The 17,774-nt window shown below is 40.9% G+C and overlaps 2 protein-coding genes across 2 annotated transcripts in view; both read left to right on the top strand.

Annotated features, from left to right (window-relative positions):
- The window catches only part of LOC103994882 (glycosyltransferase BC10-like), a 43,843-nt gene extending 30,067 nt beyond the window's left edge, over nucleotides 1-13,776 (top strand). The window contains exon 2 of the mRNA XM_009415334.3: nucleotides 12,626-13,776. Coding sequence (XP_009413609.2) covers nucleotides 12,626-13,294 — 669 coding nt within the window. The 3' untranslated portion in view covers nucleotides 13,295-13,776. The remainder of the gene's footprint in view (nucleotides 1-12,625) is intronic.
- Nucleotides 13,777-14,058: 282 nt separating this feature from the next.
- LOC103994877 (probable leucine-rich repeat receptor-like protein kinase At1g68400) lies at nucleotides 14,059-16,625 on the top strand. The gene is made up of 2 exons (XM_009415329.3): nucleotides 14,059-15,645; nucleotides 15,752-16,625. The coding sequence occupies exons 1-2, from the start codon at nucleotides 14,244-14,246 to the stop codon at nucleotides 16,399-16,401; spliced, it is 2,052 nt and encodes a 683-aa protein (XP_009413604.1). The 5' UTR covers nucleotides 14,059-14,243; the 3' UTR covers nucleotides 16,402-16,625.
- The last annotated feature ends 1,149 nt before the right edge of the window (nucleotides 16,626-17,774 follow it).

Below are 17,774 nucleotides of genomic sequence, written 5' to 3'. Positions count from 1 at the left end.
GTGCCACCTCCCGGCTGGGGAGGTTGCACCGCCCAGTCTCGCTGGAAGGCCTAGCCCAGGCGGTGCCACCTCCTGGCCTGGGCGGTTGCACCTCCTGGTGCAATCAGGGTCCGAATGGTTCATTCCATTCGGCCCAATTTCAGTCTTTCAGGGGCCCAATTGCCCCAAGATTAAGCCAATGGGATCACCTCCCATTTTCCAACTTAATCAACGTGCTAACTACGATTAAATCTAAGACAACTTCTGCAGCTTTGCTTCGGTGCGTCAATCGCTCCTTCCGGCGAGTTTCCGGCGAACTTCCGTCGATCATCCGATGAACCCTTGGCGATGCTCCTGCGGACTTCCGGCAAACTCCTGGACTTTACGATGATCCACTTGGCAAGTTCCGACGAGCTTCGCTTGGCAAGCTTCAGGACTTCTCGGATCTGTTCTCGCAGAATCTCCGATGACCGTCCGAACTTCCGTCGAACTCTCGAACTCCCAACGTGATCATGAACTTGACTCCGGCGCAACTCCTGCTGCTTGTCTATCTTTCATCGTAGTTAATCCTGCACACTTATCTCAACACATAGATTAGACAACAAATGACAATTGACTTCATCATCAAAATCCGAGATTCAACAATCTCCCCGTTTTTGATGATGACAATCAATTGATAATGGAGTTATCCTTAACTCCCCCTGTCTATATGCCATCGTTGAGATAAGTCAACCTTGAATTCAAGACTTAAGAATTCAAGTGACGTATTGATAAGTTAGATCAGTTAAACTTATCAATACTCCCATCATGATACTCATCATGATGTATCTCTTCAAAGATGATGTCAGGGCTTGACATACATCATCAAGTTTGTATGATTGTGTTTGTAACTATTCATCATGTAGTTTGAACATTATCATTTAAAGCTGTGAAACTTATTACATGATGCACACATTTGAAATATTCTAGCAAGGTTTGCATTTTCTTCACATGATAAGATATCAACTCAGGGCATAATGCAAACTTTAGCACATGTTCATATATCTCTTGGTGATGCAAGGATGGCATAATCATAGCAGTGTTTATAGCATCATTCATAGTATTTCTAATCATGGCAGTGTTTATCAATTCATATATATCTCCCCCTTTGTCATCAACAAAAAGCATAGTAATCATGATACCAGAAAATAATAATAGCAAGCTTATAATGGAATTTTATATAGATTGCTTTAAATACTTCTTCCCCTTTGTGTTATAATCCATTGTCTATGTAAAGATTTTGCAGGATGGAATTCATACACATGAATCACTTCATCAAATCTATTTCAGAAACTCATTTTTTATGAAAGTGTACGAGAAAATCTGTTTCATAAATAAGATGCATTCGGACAAGATTTTGTTGCAGATTTTCACATATAATCATGGAAATCAAGTGATTTGATCATACAAAATAGTCCGAAAAAAAATGATTTTAACAAATTTATCTGTTCGGACACATCAACATTCCTAATTCTCTTCTAATGAAATCAAATTATTCTTCACTTAGAGGTTTTGTAAAAATGTCAGCTAGTTGATGTTTAGTATCAATGAACTCTATGGTTACGTCATGATTGGTGACATGATCTCGTATAAAGTGATGTCTAATATCAATATGTTTTGTTCTTGAGTGTTGTATAGGATTCTTGGTTAAGCATATTGCACTTGTGTTATCACATTTAATTGGAATATTTTTGAGATGAACTTTATAATCTTCTAAGGTATTTTTCATCCATACAACTTGTGCACAGCATGCACTTGCTGCAATATATTCAGCTTCGGTTGTTGATAGTGCAACCGAATTTTGTTTCTTTGATGACCAGGAAACAAGGGCATGTCCTAAAAATTGACATGATCCTGATGTGCTTTTTCTATCTAATCTACAGCCAGCAAAATCAGCATCAGCATAAGCAATTAACTCAAAATTCTCTGATTTTGGGTACCATAATCCTAGATTTGTGGTACCATTAAGATATCTAAATATTCTTTTAACTGCTTTGAGATGAGATATCTTAGGGTTTGATTGAAATCTAGCACAAAGTCCTACACTGAACATGATGTCTGGTCTGGTTGCAGTGAGGTAAAGTAAACTTCCTATCATACCCCTATAAGTCTTTTGATCAAAGCTTTCTCCACTTTCATCAATTTCTAACTTAGTGGAGGTGCTCATAGGAGTGTTACTAGCCTTTGAGTTGTTCATGTTAAACCTTTTTAATAAATTCATGGCATATTTAGTTTGACTAATAAAGATGCCATTGCTTAGTTGTTTGATCTGTAAACCTAAGAAGAATGTTAATTCTCCCATTAAGCTCATTTCGAATTCAAGACTCATAGTTTTAGCAAAAGATTCACAAAGAGATTCATTTGTAGAGCCAAAGATGATATCATCAACATAAATCTGAACAATGAGAAAATTATTTTCAAAATTCTTGATAAACAATGTAGTATCAACCTTGCCTTTTATGAAATTATTTTCAATGAGAAAAGAACTAAGTCTCTCATACCAAGCCCTTGGGGCTTGTTTTAAACCATAGAGAGCTTTAGTTAATCTAAACACATGATTAGGGAGGCTATTATTTTCAAATCCAGGAGGTTGTTCAACATAAACTTCTTCGGAAATAAAACCATTTAGAAAAGCGCTTTTAACATCCATTTGAAATAACTTAAAATTATTACAACTAGCATAGGCAAGGAGCATCCTTATGGCTTCCAATCGAGCCACAGGTGCGAAGGTTTCTTCGTAATCGATACCTTCTTCTTGGTTGAAACCTTTGGCCACTAATCTAGCCTTGTTTCTAACCACGATACCATTTTCATCTTGCTTGTTTCTAAAGACCCATTTAGTACCAATAACTAAATGGTCATTTGGCCTAGGAACAAGCGTCCACACCTCATTTCTCTCAAATTGATTTAATTCATCTTGCATTGCGATAATCCATGAATCATCTTTCATGGCTTCATCAACACATTTGGGTTCAATTTGGGAGAGAAAGGCGGCGTTGGCACAAAAGTTTTTAAAAGAAGATCGTGTTTGAACCCCCTTTGATGTGTCTCCTAGGATCAGCTCCTTAGGATGAGCATCTACATACTTCCAATCCTTGGGTAAGGATGTTTCGGAAGTGGATGCATCCAAGTTGCTAGTTGGAGACGGGGTTTCGTTTAAATTCAAGGAATCAAAATTAACATCATCATCAAGATCATTTTTCTTAATTTCTGAAATCTCATTGAAAACAACATGGATGGATTCTTCAATAATTAAGGTTCTTTTATTGAAAATGCGAAAAGCTTTAGAAACCGAAGAATAACCAAGAAAGATTCCTTCATCAGATTTAGCATCGAATTTTCCTAAGTTATCCTTTTCATTCAAGATAAAACACTTACACCCAAAGACTTTAAAATATGAGACATTGGGTTTTTTTGTTATTCCATAACTCATAAGGAGTTTTGGTGAGTAAGGGTCTTACTAGGACTCTATTTAAAATATAGCATGCAGTGTTTACAGCTTCGGCCCAAAAATATTTGGGTAGGCTATGTTCATTCAACATGGTTCTTGCCATTTCTTGTAAATTTCGATTTTTTCTTTCTACTACCCCATTTTGTTGAGGATTTCTTGGAGTAGAGAAATTATGGTTGTATCCGTTGAGTTCACAGAATTCTTGGAAATCATGGTTTTGAAATTCTCCACCATGATCACTTCTAATTGACGAAATCATAGATCCCTTCTCATTTTGAACAAGTTTACAAAACTTGGTAAAATATCTAAAGCATTCATTTTTCTGTTTTAAGAAGTAGGTCCATGTATATCTGCTATAGTCATCAACAATGACAAAGGCGTATTTGCTACCTCCTAGACTCGATGTAGAGATTGGTCCGAACAAGTCCATATGGATCAATTGTAAGGGCCTAGAGGTGCTTATTTGATTCTTAGCTTTGAAGCTACCCTTAATTTGCTTACCTAATTGGCAAGCATCACATACATTATCTTTGATGAACTTGATATGAGGAATTCCTCTTACAAGTTCTCTAGATGATACTTGAGTGATTAGTTTCATGCTAGCATGACCTAATCTTCTATGCCATAGCCAGGCATCCTCATTCATAACGGCAAAACATATTTCATCACATAAGTCATTGATGTCAATAGTGTATACGTTATTTTGTTTTAATACAATCATAGATATATTTTTGTGTGATTTTTCAATGATGCAAGCATTAGATTCAAATCTTATAATATATCCTTTATCACATAATTGACTAATGCTCAAGAGGTTATGTTTTAAACCATCAACTAGTAAAACATCTTCAATAGAGAAGTTGGATTTGTTACCTATGGTTCCTTTGCCAATGATTTTACCCTTGTTGTTGTCTCCGAAGGTGACATATCCTTCGTCTATGCTAGTGAGCTTAGAGAATTGAGATGGATCTCCGGTCATATGCCTTGAGCATCCACTATCAAGGTACCATCTCTTGCTCCTAGCTTGCGATGGTTTAGTTTTCTACAAGAAAGGATGATGTTTAGGTACCCATTTGCTTTTGGGTGTCTCATAAATAGATCTACATTTCTTATCATGTTGCATAGAATTTGTCATGGTTCCTTTAGGAACCCAGATTAGTTTGTTTGGACTTATTTTCTTGAATGGACAACAATGTGTCTTGTGTCCAGATTTGCAACAAAAGTTGCACTTAGTTTGGTGTTGAACATGTAAGATGGAGCCTTTAATGAAGGTGGTTGGATTTTGGTGAGGACTTCTCACAAATCCAATTCCGCTCCTTTTTGGAATGTGACCCTTGTTTGCAAGGATCATGTTTAATGACTTGCTACCAACCTCGAATTTCTTCAAGGTGTCCTTGAGTAGTAGGTTTTCTTTTTGCAAAGTTTCTAAATCATGACATTTGATACATGAATTTAGACTATCATGATGTTCGACTTTTAACTTATCAAACTCACAAGTAAGACTATCATGCATCTTTTTCAGCAATTTATATTTTCTACTTATACTCTTGCATTCGTCAAATAAGTCATTGAAAGCATTTAATAATTCATCGAAAGATAAATCAGCATCTATTGAATTTGTTACCTCATCTTCGATGGCCATTAAGGCGTAATGAGCAACTTGCTCGGTGTTGGACTCCTCTTCCTCAGATGCGCTCGAATCATCCCATGTTGCTTGGAGCGCCTTCTTTTTTGTTGTTCTTTTCTTGACTTGGGGACAATCACTCTTGTAGTGTCCCGCCTTTTTGCATTCATAGCAGATTACTTGGTCCTTTTTGGGTTCAAGTTTATTTTTTGCATCATTCTTAAACTTGTTTCTTTTAAAGAACTTTTTAAACTTTCTTGTTAGAAGTGCCAAGTCATCATCACAGTCCTCATCACTTGAGTTTTCTCTCAAGTGGCATTCTGAAGTTTTGAGTGTCATATCCTTCCTGTTCTTTGGAAGGATGTCTTCTTGCTCTTCATGAGCTTTACAAGTCATTTCGTAGGTCATTAATGACCCGATTAGTTCTTCAAGAGGAAAATTTCGCAGATCTTTTGCCTCTTGAATAGCAGTGACTTTAGGATCCCAACTCTTAGGAAGGGATCTTAGTATTTTGTTAACAAGCTCAAAATCCGAAAAGCTCTTTCCGAGTCCTTTTAGACCGTTGACGACATCCGTGAAACGGGTAAACATGTCGCCAATGGTTTCACTCGGTTTCATGCGGAAAAGTTCAAAAGAATGTAACAACAAATTGATTTTTGACTCTTTTACTCTACTTGTGCCCTCATGGGTCACTTCGAGTGTATGCCAAATATCAAATGCAGTTTCACAAGTTGAAACACGGTTAAACTCGTTTTTATCAAGTGCACAAAATAAGACATTCATAGCCTTTGCATTAAGAGCGAAAGCCTTCTTCTCCAAATCATTCCAATCGATCATTGGAAGAGAAGACTTGAAAAACCATTCTCGACAAGATTCCAAATATCAATGTCCATAGAAATAAGAAAGATTCTTATTCGGGTCTTCCAATAGGTGTAGTCCGTCCCATTAAACATGGGTGGACGTGTAATGGAATGGCCCTCTTGGTTTCCGGCGTAAGCCATCTCTCTTGGGTTTTAATCCTTTTGAGAGTTAACCGGGCTCTGATACCAATTATTAGGATCGAGAGCACTAAGAGGGGGGGGGTGAATTAGTGCAGCGGATATTTTTCAGCGATTAAAAAATGAAAGCTGCGTTCGTTCGATAAAGACTATTTTGATGCAAAAGCCGATTCTAAGATTACTTATGATTAAGTGCAGTTTACGTTTAAACACAGTTAGCGTCTAAACGCAGTTTGCGTCTAAATGCAGATTGCGTCTAAACTCAGATTGCGTCTAAGCGCAGTTTGCGTCTTAGCGCAGATTGCGTCTAAACGCAGATTGCGTCTAAGCGCAGATTGCGTCTAAACACAGTTTGCGTCTAGGAGCAGTTTAAGCAGAAGTATAAAGACAATGTGCTGCTGTTGTACAGCTCAAAAAGTAATCTGCAAAAAAACAGATTTACGTCTAAATGCAGATTTACGTCTAGACGCAGATTTACGTCTAAACGCATATTTACGTCTTAAACGTAGATTTACGTTTGAACTTTGAAACTCGTTTGTATACTCGCAGAAGGCAGTATGCAGTTGAAATCAAGACGTAAACGTGAACTGAGATCTGATGATTGTGCGAGGAAAGCCGATTTACGTCTAAATGCAGTTTTACGTCTAAATGTTGAAACTCGTTCGTAAAATTGTAGAGGACAGTTTGCAGTTAATAGGATCAAAATGTAAGTGTAAACTGTAAAGAAACTCGTTCGTAAAAGCACGGAAGACAGTTCTGCAGAATCAAACGTAAACGTAAACTGTAATGTACGAAAATACGAATTTACGTCTGAATGCAGATTCGGAAGAACAGCACTTAGAACTTGTTCGTGAAAGCGTAGAGAGCAGTAGTAATGAAGGAGGTTTGCAGTAATGATAAAGTGCTCAAAAATAAACGCAAACCAGAGATTTAGAGTGGTTCGGTCAGCCTTGACCTACTCCACTTTTGGCTTCCTCCACCGACGAGGTCGCCGACGTCAACTAGGGGCCTTCCTTCAATAGGCGAAGGCCAAACTGCCCTTTTACAGTTTCTCTCCTTTTGACAGGCTCAGGAGACAACCTTTACAGGCCTTTCTCTCCTCACTTTACAACTGAAAACTTGAAGAACAGAAGGAGGAGACTTAAAGGCTTTACAACACTTTTGAGCTCTTAGAATCACAGAAAAGATCAAGATTTCGGTGTAGGTCTGTATCTTTTCAGTGCTGAATGGGTTGGGAATTTATAGGCCCCAACCCAATTCAAATTTGGAGCTCAAAACAATCAAATCCCGGAATTCTGGGATCAGGCGGTTGCACCTCTTGACTGGAGAGGTTGCACCGCCTGGCAGAGCTCGAAGACCGAGCTCAGGCGGTGCTACCTCTCTGCCAGGGAGGTTGCACCGCCCAGTCTTGCTCGAAGACTGAGCTCAGGCGGTGCCACCTCTCTGTCAGGGAGGTTGCACCGCCCAGTCTAGCTCGAAGACTGAGCTCAGGCGGTGCCACCTCCCGGCTGGGGAGGTTGCACCACCCAGTCTCGCTGGAAGGCCTAGCCCAGGCGGTGCCACCTCCTGGCCTGGGCGGTTGCACCTCCTGGTGCAATCAGGGTCCGAATGGTTCATTCCATTCGGCCCAATTTCAGTCTTTCAGGGGCCCAATTGCCCCAAGATTAAGCCAATGGGATCACCTCCCATTTTCCAACTTAATCAACATGCTAACTACGATTAAATCTAAGACAACTTCTGCAGCTTTGCTTCGGTGCGTCAATCGCTCCTTCCGGCGAGTTTCCGGCGAACTTCCGTCGATCATCCGATGAACCCTCGGTGATGCTCCTGCGGACTTCTGGCAAACTCCTGGACTTTGCGATGATCCACTTGGCAAGTTCCGACGAGCTTCGCTTGGCAAGCTTCAGGACTTCTCGGATCTGTTCTCGCAGAACCTCCGACGACCGTCCGAACTTCCGTCGAACTCTCGAACTCCCAATGTGATCATGAACTTGACTCCGGCGCAACTCCTGCTGCTTGTCTATCTTTCATCGTAGTTAATCCTGCACACTTATCTCAACACATAGATTAGACAACAAATGACAATTGACTTCATCATCAAAATCCGAGATTCAACAATATTATCTAAGACGACAATCAACATATCATCCCCTATATCTCATCTAATCAATAATTATAAAAATTAGAGCATCCAAATGAAGGCCATGCTTGAATCACAAGATGTGTGGAAGAGAATAGAGAAGGGGTAGAATGAGCCCCAAGATGAAGCTATACTCGTAACGGACCAAAAGGACTCCTTGAGAGATATGAAAAAGAGAGAAGAAAACTCTCTTCTTAATCTATCAATGACTTGATGAAGGAGGAAAGGTCGCCATCATCACCAACTCCAAGCAAGCATGGGAGATCCTTCAAAATTCCTATAAAGAAATGGAGAAGGCGAAGAAGGTATGATTTCAAACTATGAGTGAGTTTGAAGCATTGAAGATGGAGTCTATCTCAGAGTATTTCACAAAAGTATTAGTCATTATCAACTAACTAAGAAGAAATAGGGAAATATTATAAGATAATCGAGTGGTGAAGAAAATCTTAAGATCCTTAGATATACAGTTTGACTATATTATGGTGGCAATTGAAGAATCAAAGAATCCTGAAGCCATGACCATTGATAAACTTATAAGCTCATTACAAGCTCATAAATAAAGAATATAAAAGAAGAAGCAAGAACAAATGAAGCAAGCTCTTCAAAACAAGTTTTCTCTCAAAGACAAGAATTAAGAAGCTAAAGGAGAAAGAATCTAGAGAGGTCATGGTCATGGCTATAACAGAGGCATTGGATAAACATAACACAATAATGATGACAAACAATACCTCAAGAAAGGAGGAGGAAGAGATAGCTCTTCAAGAGGAAGAATGTATAACAAATCTAAAGTTCATTATGATACTTGCAACAAAATTGGTTATTATTTATTAGAATGTTGGTATAATGATTCTAACCAGGTTAATGAGAAAGCTAACTATATGAAAAAGGATGAAAAAAGGATACTTCCATATTATTGTTAGTACAAAAAGCGGAAGACTTTCACAATGAAAACCTTTGGTATTTGGATAGTAGAGCAAGCAATCACAAATCTGAACACAAATATATGTTCATGGAGATAAATGAAGAAGTTAACTGACAAATTCTTTTTGGAGACTTATTAGAAGTAGAAGTGAAGAGGAAAGATAGAATCCTTATGCCAGCTAAAAATAAAAATTATTAATTTATTTCTAACATTTATTATGTGCTCAATATAAAGATAAATATTTTAAGTTTGAGATAACTTTTAGAAAAAGGATATAATGTGCATATGGAAAAAAAAACTCTCACACTAAGAAATCAAAGTATGAAGATTTACTCTCTAATTGACTAAAAATAAATTAATCTTATTGAACATAAAGCATGTTAATGAGAAATGCTTGAATGCTAGCTTGAAAGATAGCTTTTAGATATGACACTTGAAGTTTTGACATCTCAACTTTGGTGCACACAATTTATTATCAAACAAAAGGATCGTAGAAGGACTATTACATGCAACTCTCTAAGTCAATTTTATAATGTATGTATTCTTGATAAGCAATCAAAGAAGAGCTTTCCATATAAGTTGACCTGTCATGCAAAGAGACCTCTTGAGCTAATCTATACTGATCTATATGGACCAATATCTCTAACATCTTATGGTGAGCATCGTTATTTTCTAACATTAATTGGTGATTTTAGTAGAAAAATATGGGTTTATTTCCTAAAGGAGAAATCAGATTGAATCATTTAAGAAGCTCAAAGCATAAGTAGAGAACTAAAGTGGTTTATTTCCTAAAGATAAGACCACGGAGGAGAATTCACATCACAAAGGAGTTTAAAAGCTTTTGTGAAACAAGTGGCATTCAAAGACTATTGATAGCACTTTATTTTCCTTAACAAATGGTATGATGGAGAGGAAGAATCAAACTATTCTCGATATGGTTAGAAGCATGCTAGCAAGAATATGCTAAAAGAGTGCTAGCAAGAAGATACCAAAAGAGTTTTAAGGTAAAGTCTTTGAATGTGTGGTCTACCTCAATAGATATCAAACAATTAGTATGGAAGACATGACACCACAAAAGGCTTGCAGTAGTAAAAATCTTAACACCTCTCACTTAAGAATTTTTGGATATATTGCTTATGCTCATGTTTAAGATCAAAGAAGAACAAAATTGTATAACAAAAGTTTCAAATATAATTTCACTGGCTATAATACCCGATCTAAGGCTTATAAGTTATTTGATTCAAAAGAACACAAAGTGCATATGAGTAGAGATGTAGAGTTTCATAAAGATGGAGTATAAAATTAGAGCATAAATATAGAGGAGGTGTAAGATGAAGACCAAGACAAAGTAAATATGAGATATCATAACTTTACATAAGCAAAAATGATATAATACTCAAAGAGAAATTAAAAGATATAAAATGATATAAACAAAATGATAATATAGAGGAGGAGTCAGATGGGTTTTCAAAGTGGCAAAATGATATAAGCAAAAATGATATAATACTCAAAGAGAAATTAAAAGATATAAAACAAGATTAGTGGCAAAATAATATGAGCAAAAAATGAGTATAAACTATGATAAGATATTTGCTCCTATTTCTTGAAAGAAAATTATTAGATTAATTATCTTTTTAGTCGCTCAAAATAAATGATAAATTTATCAATTAGATGTCTATATTTTTAAATGGTTTTCTTGAAAATAAGTTTATATTAAACAACCAATGAAATATATTGAGGAAAGATAATTTTATATTGCTTCAAACAAGTTCCAAGGGTTTGCAATGCTAGAATTGATGTTTACTTTAAAGCTAATGGTTTCACGTAATATCCGTATGAATACTCCTTATACATTAAATAAAGTAAATGATGGAAGTATGCTACATATTTGTTTGTATATAGATGATCTAATCTTTACCAAGAATAATCCTCATATATTCTAAGACTTCAAGCAAGCTATCATAAAGAAGTTTGATATAAGTGATATGGGATTGATGTCCTATTTTCTTAGCATAGAAATGAAACCAAACAAAGATCATATCTTTATTTCACAAGAGGTATATCCAAGATAAGTTCTCAAAGCATTCAAGATGGACAATTACAATCCAATTAGCACACCGATAAATTATGGTATGAAGCTATTAAAGAATTATGATGGAAAAGCAATAGATGCAATTCTTTATAAGAGCTTGGTTAAAAGCTTAAGATATTTGATATGTATAAGATTAGATACTCTATATGGCGCTCAATTGATGAACCAATTCATGAAGGAGCCTAAATCAACCCATTAGAAGGCTACTAAAAGGATTTTGCATTATATTAAATGCACTCTCTCTAATGGTTTAATCTATTCAACTTCTAACAATTTTAAACTTCTTAAATATTCTGATAGTAATTGAGGAGAAGATATTAATGATAGAAGGAGAATATATGGATTTATATTTTATATGGGAGATACTATAATCATTTAGATATCCAAAAAGCAACCAATTATGACACTCCGTGAAGTTGAATATATTACGACATCTTTATATTGTGTCATGCTATAGAATTAAGAAGCTTACTAAAGATGATACATATCAAACAAAAAATAACACAAATTTACATAGATAAACAAATCAGCACTAGCAAAGAACCTAATGCATCATAAAAGGCGGTAACATATTAACTTGAAATTTTACTTCATTCAGGAGCATACGAAGGTAAATAAAGTTGAACTCATTCATATCAAGACTTAAGACTTAGTCGATATGTTCACTAAATCATTTACGGTTAATCTATTTACCAAGTTCAAGTTATTTCCATGTATGATGGATGGAAGGAATATTAAATTTAAGAGGGAGTGTTGAAATTAAGTTTAATTTAATCAAAGATTGACCTACTTGGATGAAGAAAGATGTGGGGCATCTTGAAAAGTGGAAAGATCCTTTGTAAGGATAAAGAATATCTTTGATATTTTGAAAGAAGCAAAATCTTTTTGGAAAATTTTATAATCTCTCATAAGTTAATGTCTAGAAAATTATCCAGATATTATCTATAAAATTGAGAGAATCTTTAGTTTTTATCTTTTGTAAATATAGTTTTGTACTCTCCTCTTCTATAAATATATGAGAGGATATTATTGTAAATATAAGCTTGAATATTTGAATCCAACAAAATTAGTATTTTTGTCATCTTCCTTAAATTTTTTTTCTTTCATAACTCCACCCCATTTGATTAGGAGAGAATTTGCATCCAACCTCAGGAAAACAATCTAAACAGTGAACAATATAGGTGGAAATTTTTTGATCAAATGAATCAATAAAGGTGGAAATACAGGTTGGTGTACACGATTTTATTCAAGAATGAAGATTTTAGAGAACAAGAGATGACATAATTAAGGTAGATACACTGTTTTCATATCAGAATATATGCTGAATATACTTGCTATTAATTGTGCCATTTAGCTTGTTCGTTTGATTGGCTAACGCAGGCCGTACAATGGGGAGGGATGAACATGATGGAAGCTGAGCGTCGTCTCTTAGCCAATGCACTGCTTGACGTCTCAAACCAGCGTTTCGTTCTTCTTTCTGAAGCCTGCATTCCTCTCTTCAACTTCCCCACCATTTACTCCTACCTAATCAACTCCACCAAGATCTACGTTCAGGCATATGATTTACCAGGTCCTACCGGCCGCGGTAGGTACATGAAGAAGATGAAACCACTGCTGAAGCTGGAGCAATGGCGCAAGGGATCCCAGTGGTTCGAGGTGGACCGCAGCCTAGCCATCGAGGTTATCTCCGATGACGAGTACTTCCCACTCTTCCAGAGACACTGTACATCCTCATGCTTTGCTGATGAACACTACTTGGCAACTCACGTGAGTGTGAGATTTCCGGGGAGGACTGCAAACAGGAGCTTGACATGGGTTGACTGGTCGAAGGGTGGGCCACACCCAGCTAGATTTTTGAGAAGGGATGTCACGGTCGAATTATTGGAGAGGATGAGGAATGGGAGTTCCTGCAGGTACAATGGCCGGAGCACGAGGATTTGCTTCTTATTCGCCAGGAAGTTCTTGCCAAATTCTTTGGTTCGGTTGATGAGATTTGCTCCAAAACTCATGGATTTCAAGCAGAGATATGAAGGAAGAAGAAGGGGTTGATCCATTAAATGCCCAGAAGAATGTTATTGTGCAAGTAGGTGATTCTTTCGGTACTGGATAATGTTAAAAAAAAAGGATATTGATTAAATGATGACACGAAGATGCATTACCGTTCCATTTAGATCTCGACGACGTAAATAAGTGGGGGGTGTACGTAATTGGACCAGATTGGATTCTGTGGAGACACCATGGCGCTCGTGGCATGCGTACATAGTCGTCGCTTGGGGTCACGGGCGTCATAATCGCAGAGATGGATGGATCGTCACATTATGGGATGCTTATTGTTGGTGGAAAGCATACGGAGTTCACCTACGATGACAGCTTCGGCTTTCCAACAGGCCACTCCTCGAATCTGTTTTGTCGGTATCTGATCTCTCCTCTCACGAGCACTCATTCTAAGAATCTTACTGTTGTTACTCGCGAGTAGACAGACTACTCTTTTATGTGCAGTGCAGTCTATTTACGTTCAGCAAAAGAAACAATTTGATGGCCCCTCACTGTTGTTCTTCAACTCAATGGCCTTTGAGGTGCACAAAGACCCTAAAGTTTGCAACGAAGACAAGTGTTTTTTACTGAACGTATCGGCCTTTGAGGAACAAATCTATCTACCCATTTCTTCGTTATCCACAATTCTTTGACCACAATGACAGCTAAAGGGCGAAATAAATAAACATGACCGAGGCAACGGCTTCACCTCTGCAGGCTGTGCCTCTGCTAAGACTGTAACACAGCTCCCGAAGTGTCCGTAGGTCCCTTTTCCCTCGCCTTATTCAATCGAAGAAAGGAAAGAAAAGAAAGCAAAGGAAAAAAAAAAGCTGAAGGAGACACTCCAAACCCTCAGCACAAAAAGAAGCATTGCTTGTGCTGGTACCAAAACCTCCCTTTGTCTTCTCTCCCAGCTCTTGGTGTCTGTGTCTCTCCTTCCCCATCCTCATCTAAGAAGTAGGAAATGGGGGGTAATAAGATGTTTTCTTCCCCACATTCAGCTCAAGCTACTCTGATGCTGCTGCTCTTCCTTGTGCTCGTCAACTTCTCTTCTATGGCGGTGTCTTCTTCTTCTTTGGGCACTTTGGAAGGGGACTTGAGTGCTTTGCAGGAGTTCAAGGCCGCTTGTGACTCGGGCGGGAGACTGGCGAGTTGGAACCGGTCTGACCCGTCGCCGTGCGCGTCCTGGCACGGCGTCACCTGTGCTGGGGGTCGTGTCACCCGGTTGGTCCTCGAAGGCCTCGAATTGGCAGGCCCGGCCTGCCTCCCGGCTGTGATGCGGCTCGACCAGCTCCGGGTTCTCAGCCTCAAGTCGAACCGCCTCTCCGGGCCGATCCCCGACCTCTCTCCGTTCTCCACGTTGAAGCTCCTCTTCCTCGCCCACAACGAACTCTCCGGCCCGATACCGCCGTCCGTCGCCTCGCTCTCCCGCCTCTACCGTCTCGACTTCGGCTCGAACAACCTCACTGGCCCGGTACCAGCTTCGCTGAACCGTCTGTCCCGCCTGCTCACGCTCCGGCTCGATTCAAACCGGCTGTCCGGCGCAATCTCCGGACTCGTCCTCCCTCGCCTCCAAGACCTCAACCTGTCGTCGAACCTACTCTCCGGCGCTGTGCCGCCCTCGCTCGCCGCCTTCCCGGCAGCCGCATTCACCGGGAACCCGGCCCTTTGCGGCGGGCCTCTCCCCACCTGCCGCGACGTCGTCAGCGACCCCAGCCGCCCCTCGGCCAGTGCAGCAGCCCCCGTTTCTCCAGCCGCCGTGGTAGTGGCCTCTTCCCCGTCTGCCAGGCCCGAGATTGCCCCTCCCCACCATGCTGCCGCTGGTGACGGCCGCGGGGGAATGAACAGGGTGGCGGTGGTGGCCATCGTCGTCGGCGACTTCGCCGTGCTCGTCCTCGTCTCCGGCCTCCTCTTCTGCTATTTCTGGCGCAAGTTCGCCGGGAGGAGCCCGTCCCGCCTGCACGAGGGGGAAAAGATAGTCTATTCCTCCAGCCCCTACGCCGTACAGGGAAACGAGGCGGGCTCCGCTGCCGGAAGCGGATTCGAAAGGGGCAAGATGATCTTCTTCGAAGAAACGAAGCGGTTCGAACTGGAGGACCTCCTCCGGGCCTCGGCAGAGATGTTGGGAAAGGGTGGCTATGGGACGGCTTACAGGGCCGTGCTCGACGACAGCACCGTCGTCGCTGTCAAGCGCCTCCGCGAAGTGCACGTCGCGGGCAAGCGCGAGTTCGAGAACCAGATGGAAACCCTGGGGCGATTGCGGCACCCCAATCTCGTCCCCCTCAAAGCCTACTACTACGCCCGCGACGAGAAACTTCTCGTCTACGATTACATGCCCAACGGCAGCCTCTTCTTCCTCCTCCACGGTCTGTAACTTCACCCTATGGGATCGGTGTCACCTCTCCGAGTGCTATGTTCTCTTAAAAGTCTCTTATTTTCTTTGATAAACCGTTCAAAATTCAATCTTCTTAGGGAATCGAGGACCCGGGAGGACGCCGCTAGATTGGACGACGAGGATGCGAATGGCAGTTGGTGCAGCGAGGGGCTTGGCGTTCATCCACCAGGCGAGCCGTTCGCCGAAGCTGACGCACGGTAACATCAAGTCCACCAACATCCTCCTCGACAAGGATGGCAACGCGCGGCTCGCCGACGCCGGGCTGGCCCTTCTGGGCCCCGGGGCCGCGGCCGTCGGTAGGGCCGGGGGCTACCGTGCACCCGAGGCGCCGAGCGACGGGCGGCGGCCGTGGGCGTCGCAGCGGGCGGACGTGTACGCGTTCGGGGTAGTGCTGCTAGAGCTGCTGACGGGAAAACCGGCTGCGGACGGCGGGGCGTCGGCGGTTGACCTCCCGCGGTGGGTGCAGTCGGTGGTGCGGGAGGAGTGGACGGCGGAGGTGTTCGACCTCGAGCTGATGAGGTACAAGGGGATCGAGGAGGAGATAGTGACGATGCTCCAGATCGCAATGAGCTGCACCGCTGTCGTACCGGACCAGCGGCCCACGATGAGCAACGTGGTGAAGATGATCGAGAACATCCACGGCGGCGGCGCAGGCGGAGACCTCTCGCCTTCTCACGACTCTTTCGACTCGGTTTCGGACTCGCCCTCTGGTTCTGACGTCGCGTAATAGCCGTCGGATCGAACCATCGCTGCGGTCTCATTTCCTTTGGGTTTCTGTACATGTAAAAAAGAAGGCTTAGGTTCCAAGCTCTCTAACTAGCATTGTTATTGACATTCCCTTTGACGCTGCGTAGAACTTGATCAAAATCCATGTGATTTCATAGACGACGCAGTTAAACAACATTGGATGCTGAGGAAGCCGTGGGAAGACGGGGGATCATTTGGGATTCAGTTGTTTTGTCTCATAGTTTGGAGTGAGTGGTCTCCATCGTCAAAGCAAAGCAGAGAAAAGACGAAAGAGAGATGCCATTGGAGAGCGTGTGTGGCAGTGCAGGCGTAGTTTATCTGGTAGCGAGTCTGGCCAGGCATGCTAGATTTTCTTACCAGTTGCCATTAAAATAAGCTATCTGTGTGGGTTATGTAACTGAGAGAGAGCCTAAAGTTGTGGGGTTGGTGGATTTCCAGGGCAAATGGTACCGGTAACAGAAGAGCTATTGTGCCGGACAGATGGAACAGTGGCCGGTGATTCAATAATGGTTGTCCATACATTGACTTCCGGTCTCTTTTTCATCCTCTTATAAATTGGATTTTACCTTATTGTTATTTGGGTTACTCCTTTGTAGATTATTAAGATTAAAATTATAGCTGAAAATATTTGTCTTCTGTTAGGGGGCTTTTTGCATCACTACAACCAATGACATCAGTAGCAGATAAAACTTTTTTCTAAAAATCTGATTCAGCAGTTAAAAGAAAATTCTCTCTGCTAATATATATAAATAGTAATTAAGTATATATATACTATCTGAAGCATATCTTGACTCCTTACCAAGCCCTACCACCTTCTTCATAGAGTTAAGACCTGTTGTTCCACTGAACCGATGCCGAGAACCCTCTTTCCTCGACGCACCTCCAGTGATATTGATATGAAGCGACGATGATTGTCCTATTAGCGTCGCTTTCTTCTCTGTGGAGATTGCGGGATTTCCTCAGTGAACAACATATATCTTCTCCCATTGCCACTTTATATTGGTGCCTTAGCGCTGCCCTCACCGACACTGCTCTCTTTCCTCACTACTGCTTCCTCTAGCGGCATAATAGATATGGTCAGTTCGATGACGTTGATCTGTTGCCTCCAACGATACTGACATGATCTATCTAATAGAGTTCCATGTTGTGCCTCTTCTCAATTCTTCATCGAGTAGATTTCCCCTGTTTCAAATTGCTGCAAGCCAATGATCTGCTTTGATGAAGGTCAAGAACATGGCGTGCGATGACTTCTCCCTATCAACCGATGGACTTCAACTATCTTCTCATAGGTCGCTTGTCGCCAGCCTCCTACTACTCCTTCAATGGCCTCCTCTCGTGGGCCGACCTATTGCT

The sequence above is a fragment of the Musa acuminata genome, chromosome BXJ3-8 (genome assembly GCF_036884655.1).
Source record: "Musa acuminata AAA Group cultivar baxijiao chromosome BXJ3-8, Cavendish_Baxijiao_AAA, whole genome shotgun sequence".
Taxonomy (NCBI): domain Eukaryota; kingdom Viridiplantae; phylum Streptophyta; class Magnoliopsida; order Zingiberales; family Musaceae; genus Musa; species Musa acuminata.
Note: the sequence above shows the minus strand (reverse complement) of the source record. Positions and strands in the feature narration are given on the sequence as shown.

Bases quoted from the DNA above. Each gene is read 5' to 3' on its own strand.
- LOC103994877 (XM_009415329.3), top strand. From the start codon at position 14,244: ATGGGGGGTAATAAGATGTTTTCTTCCCCACATTCAGCTCAAGCTACT. The intron at 15,646-15,751 runs GTCTGTAACTTC...CAATCTTCTTAG, and splicing joins CCTCTTCTTCCTCCTCCACG to GGAATCGAGGACCCGGGAGG.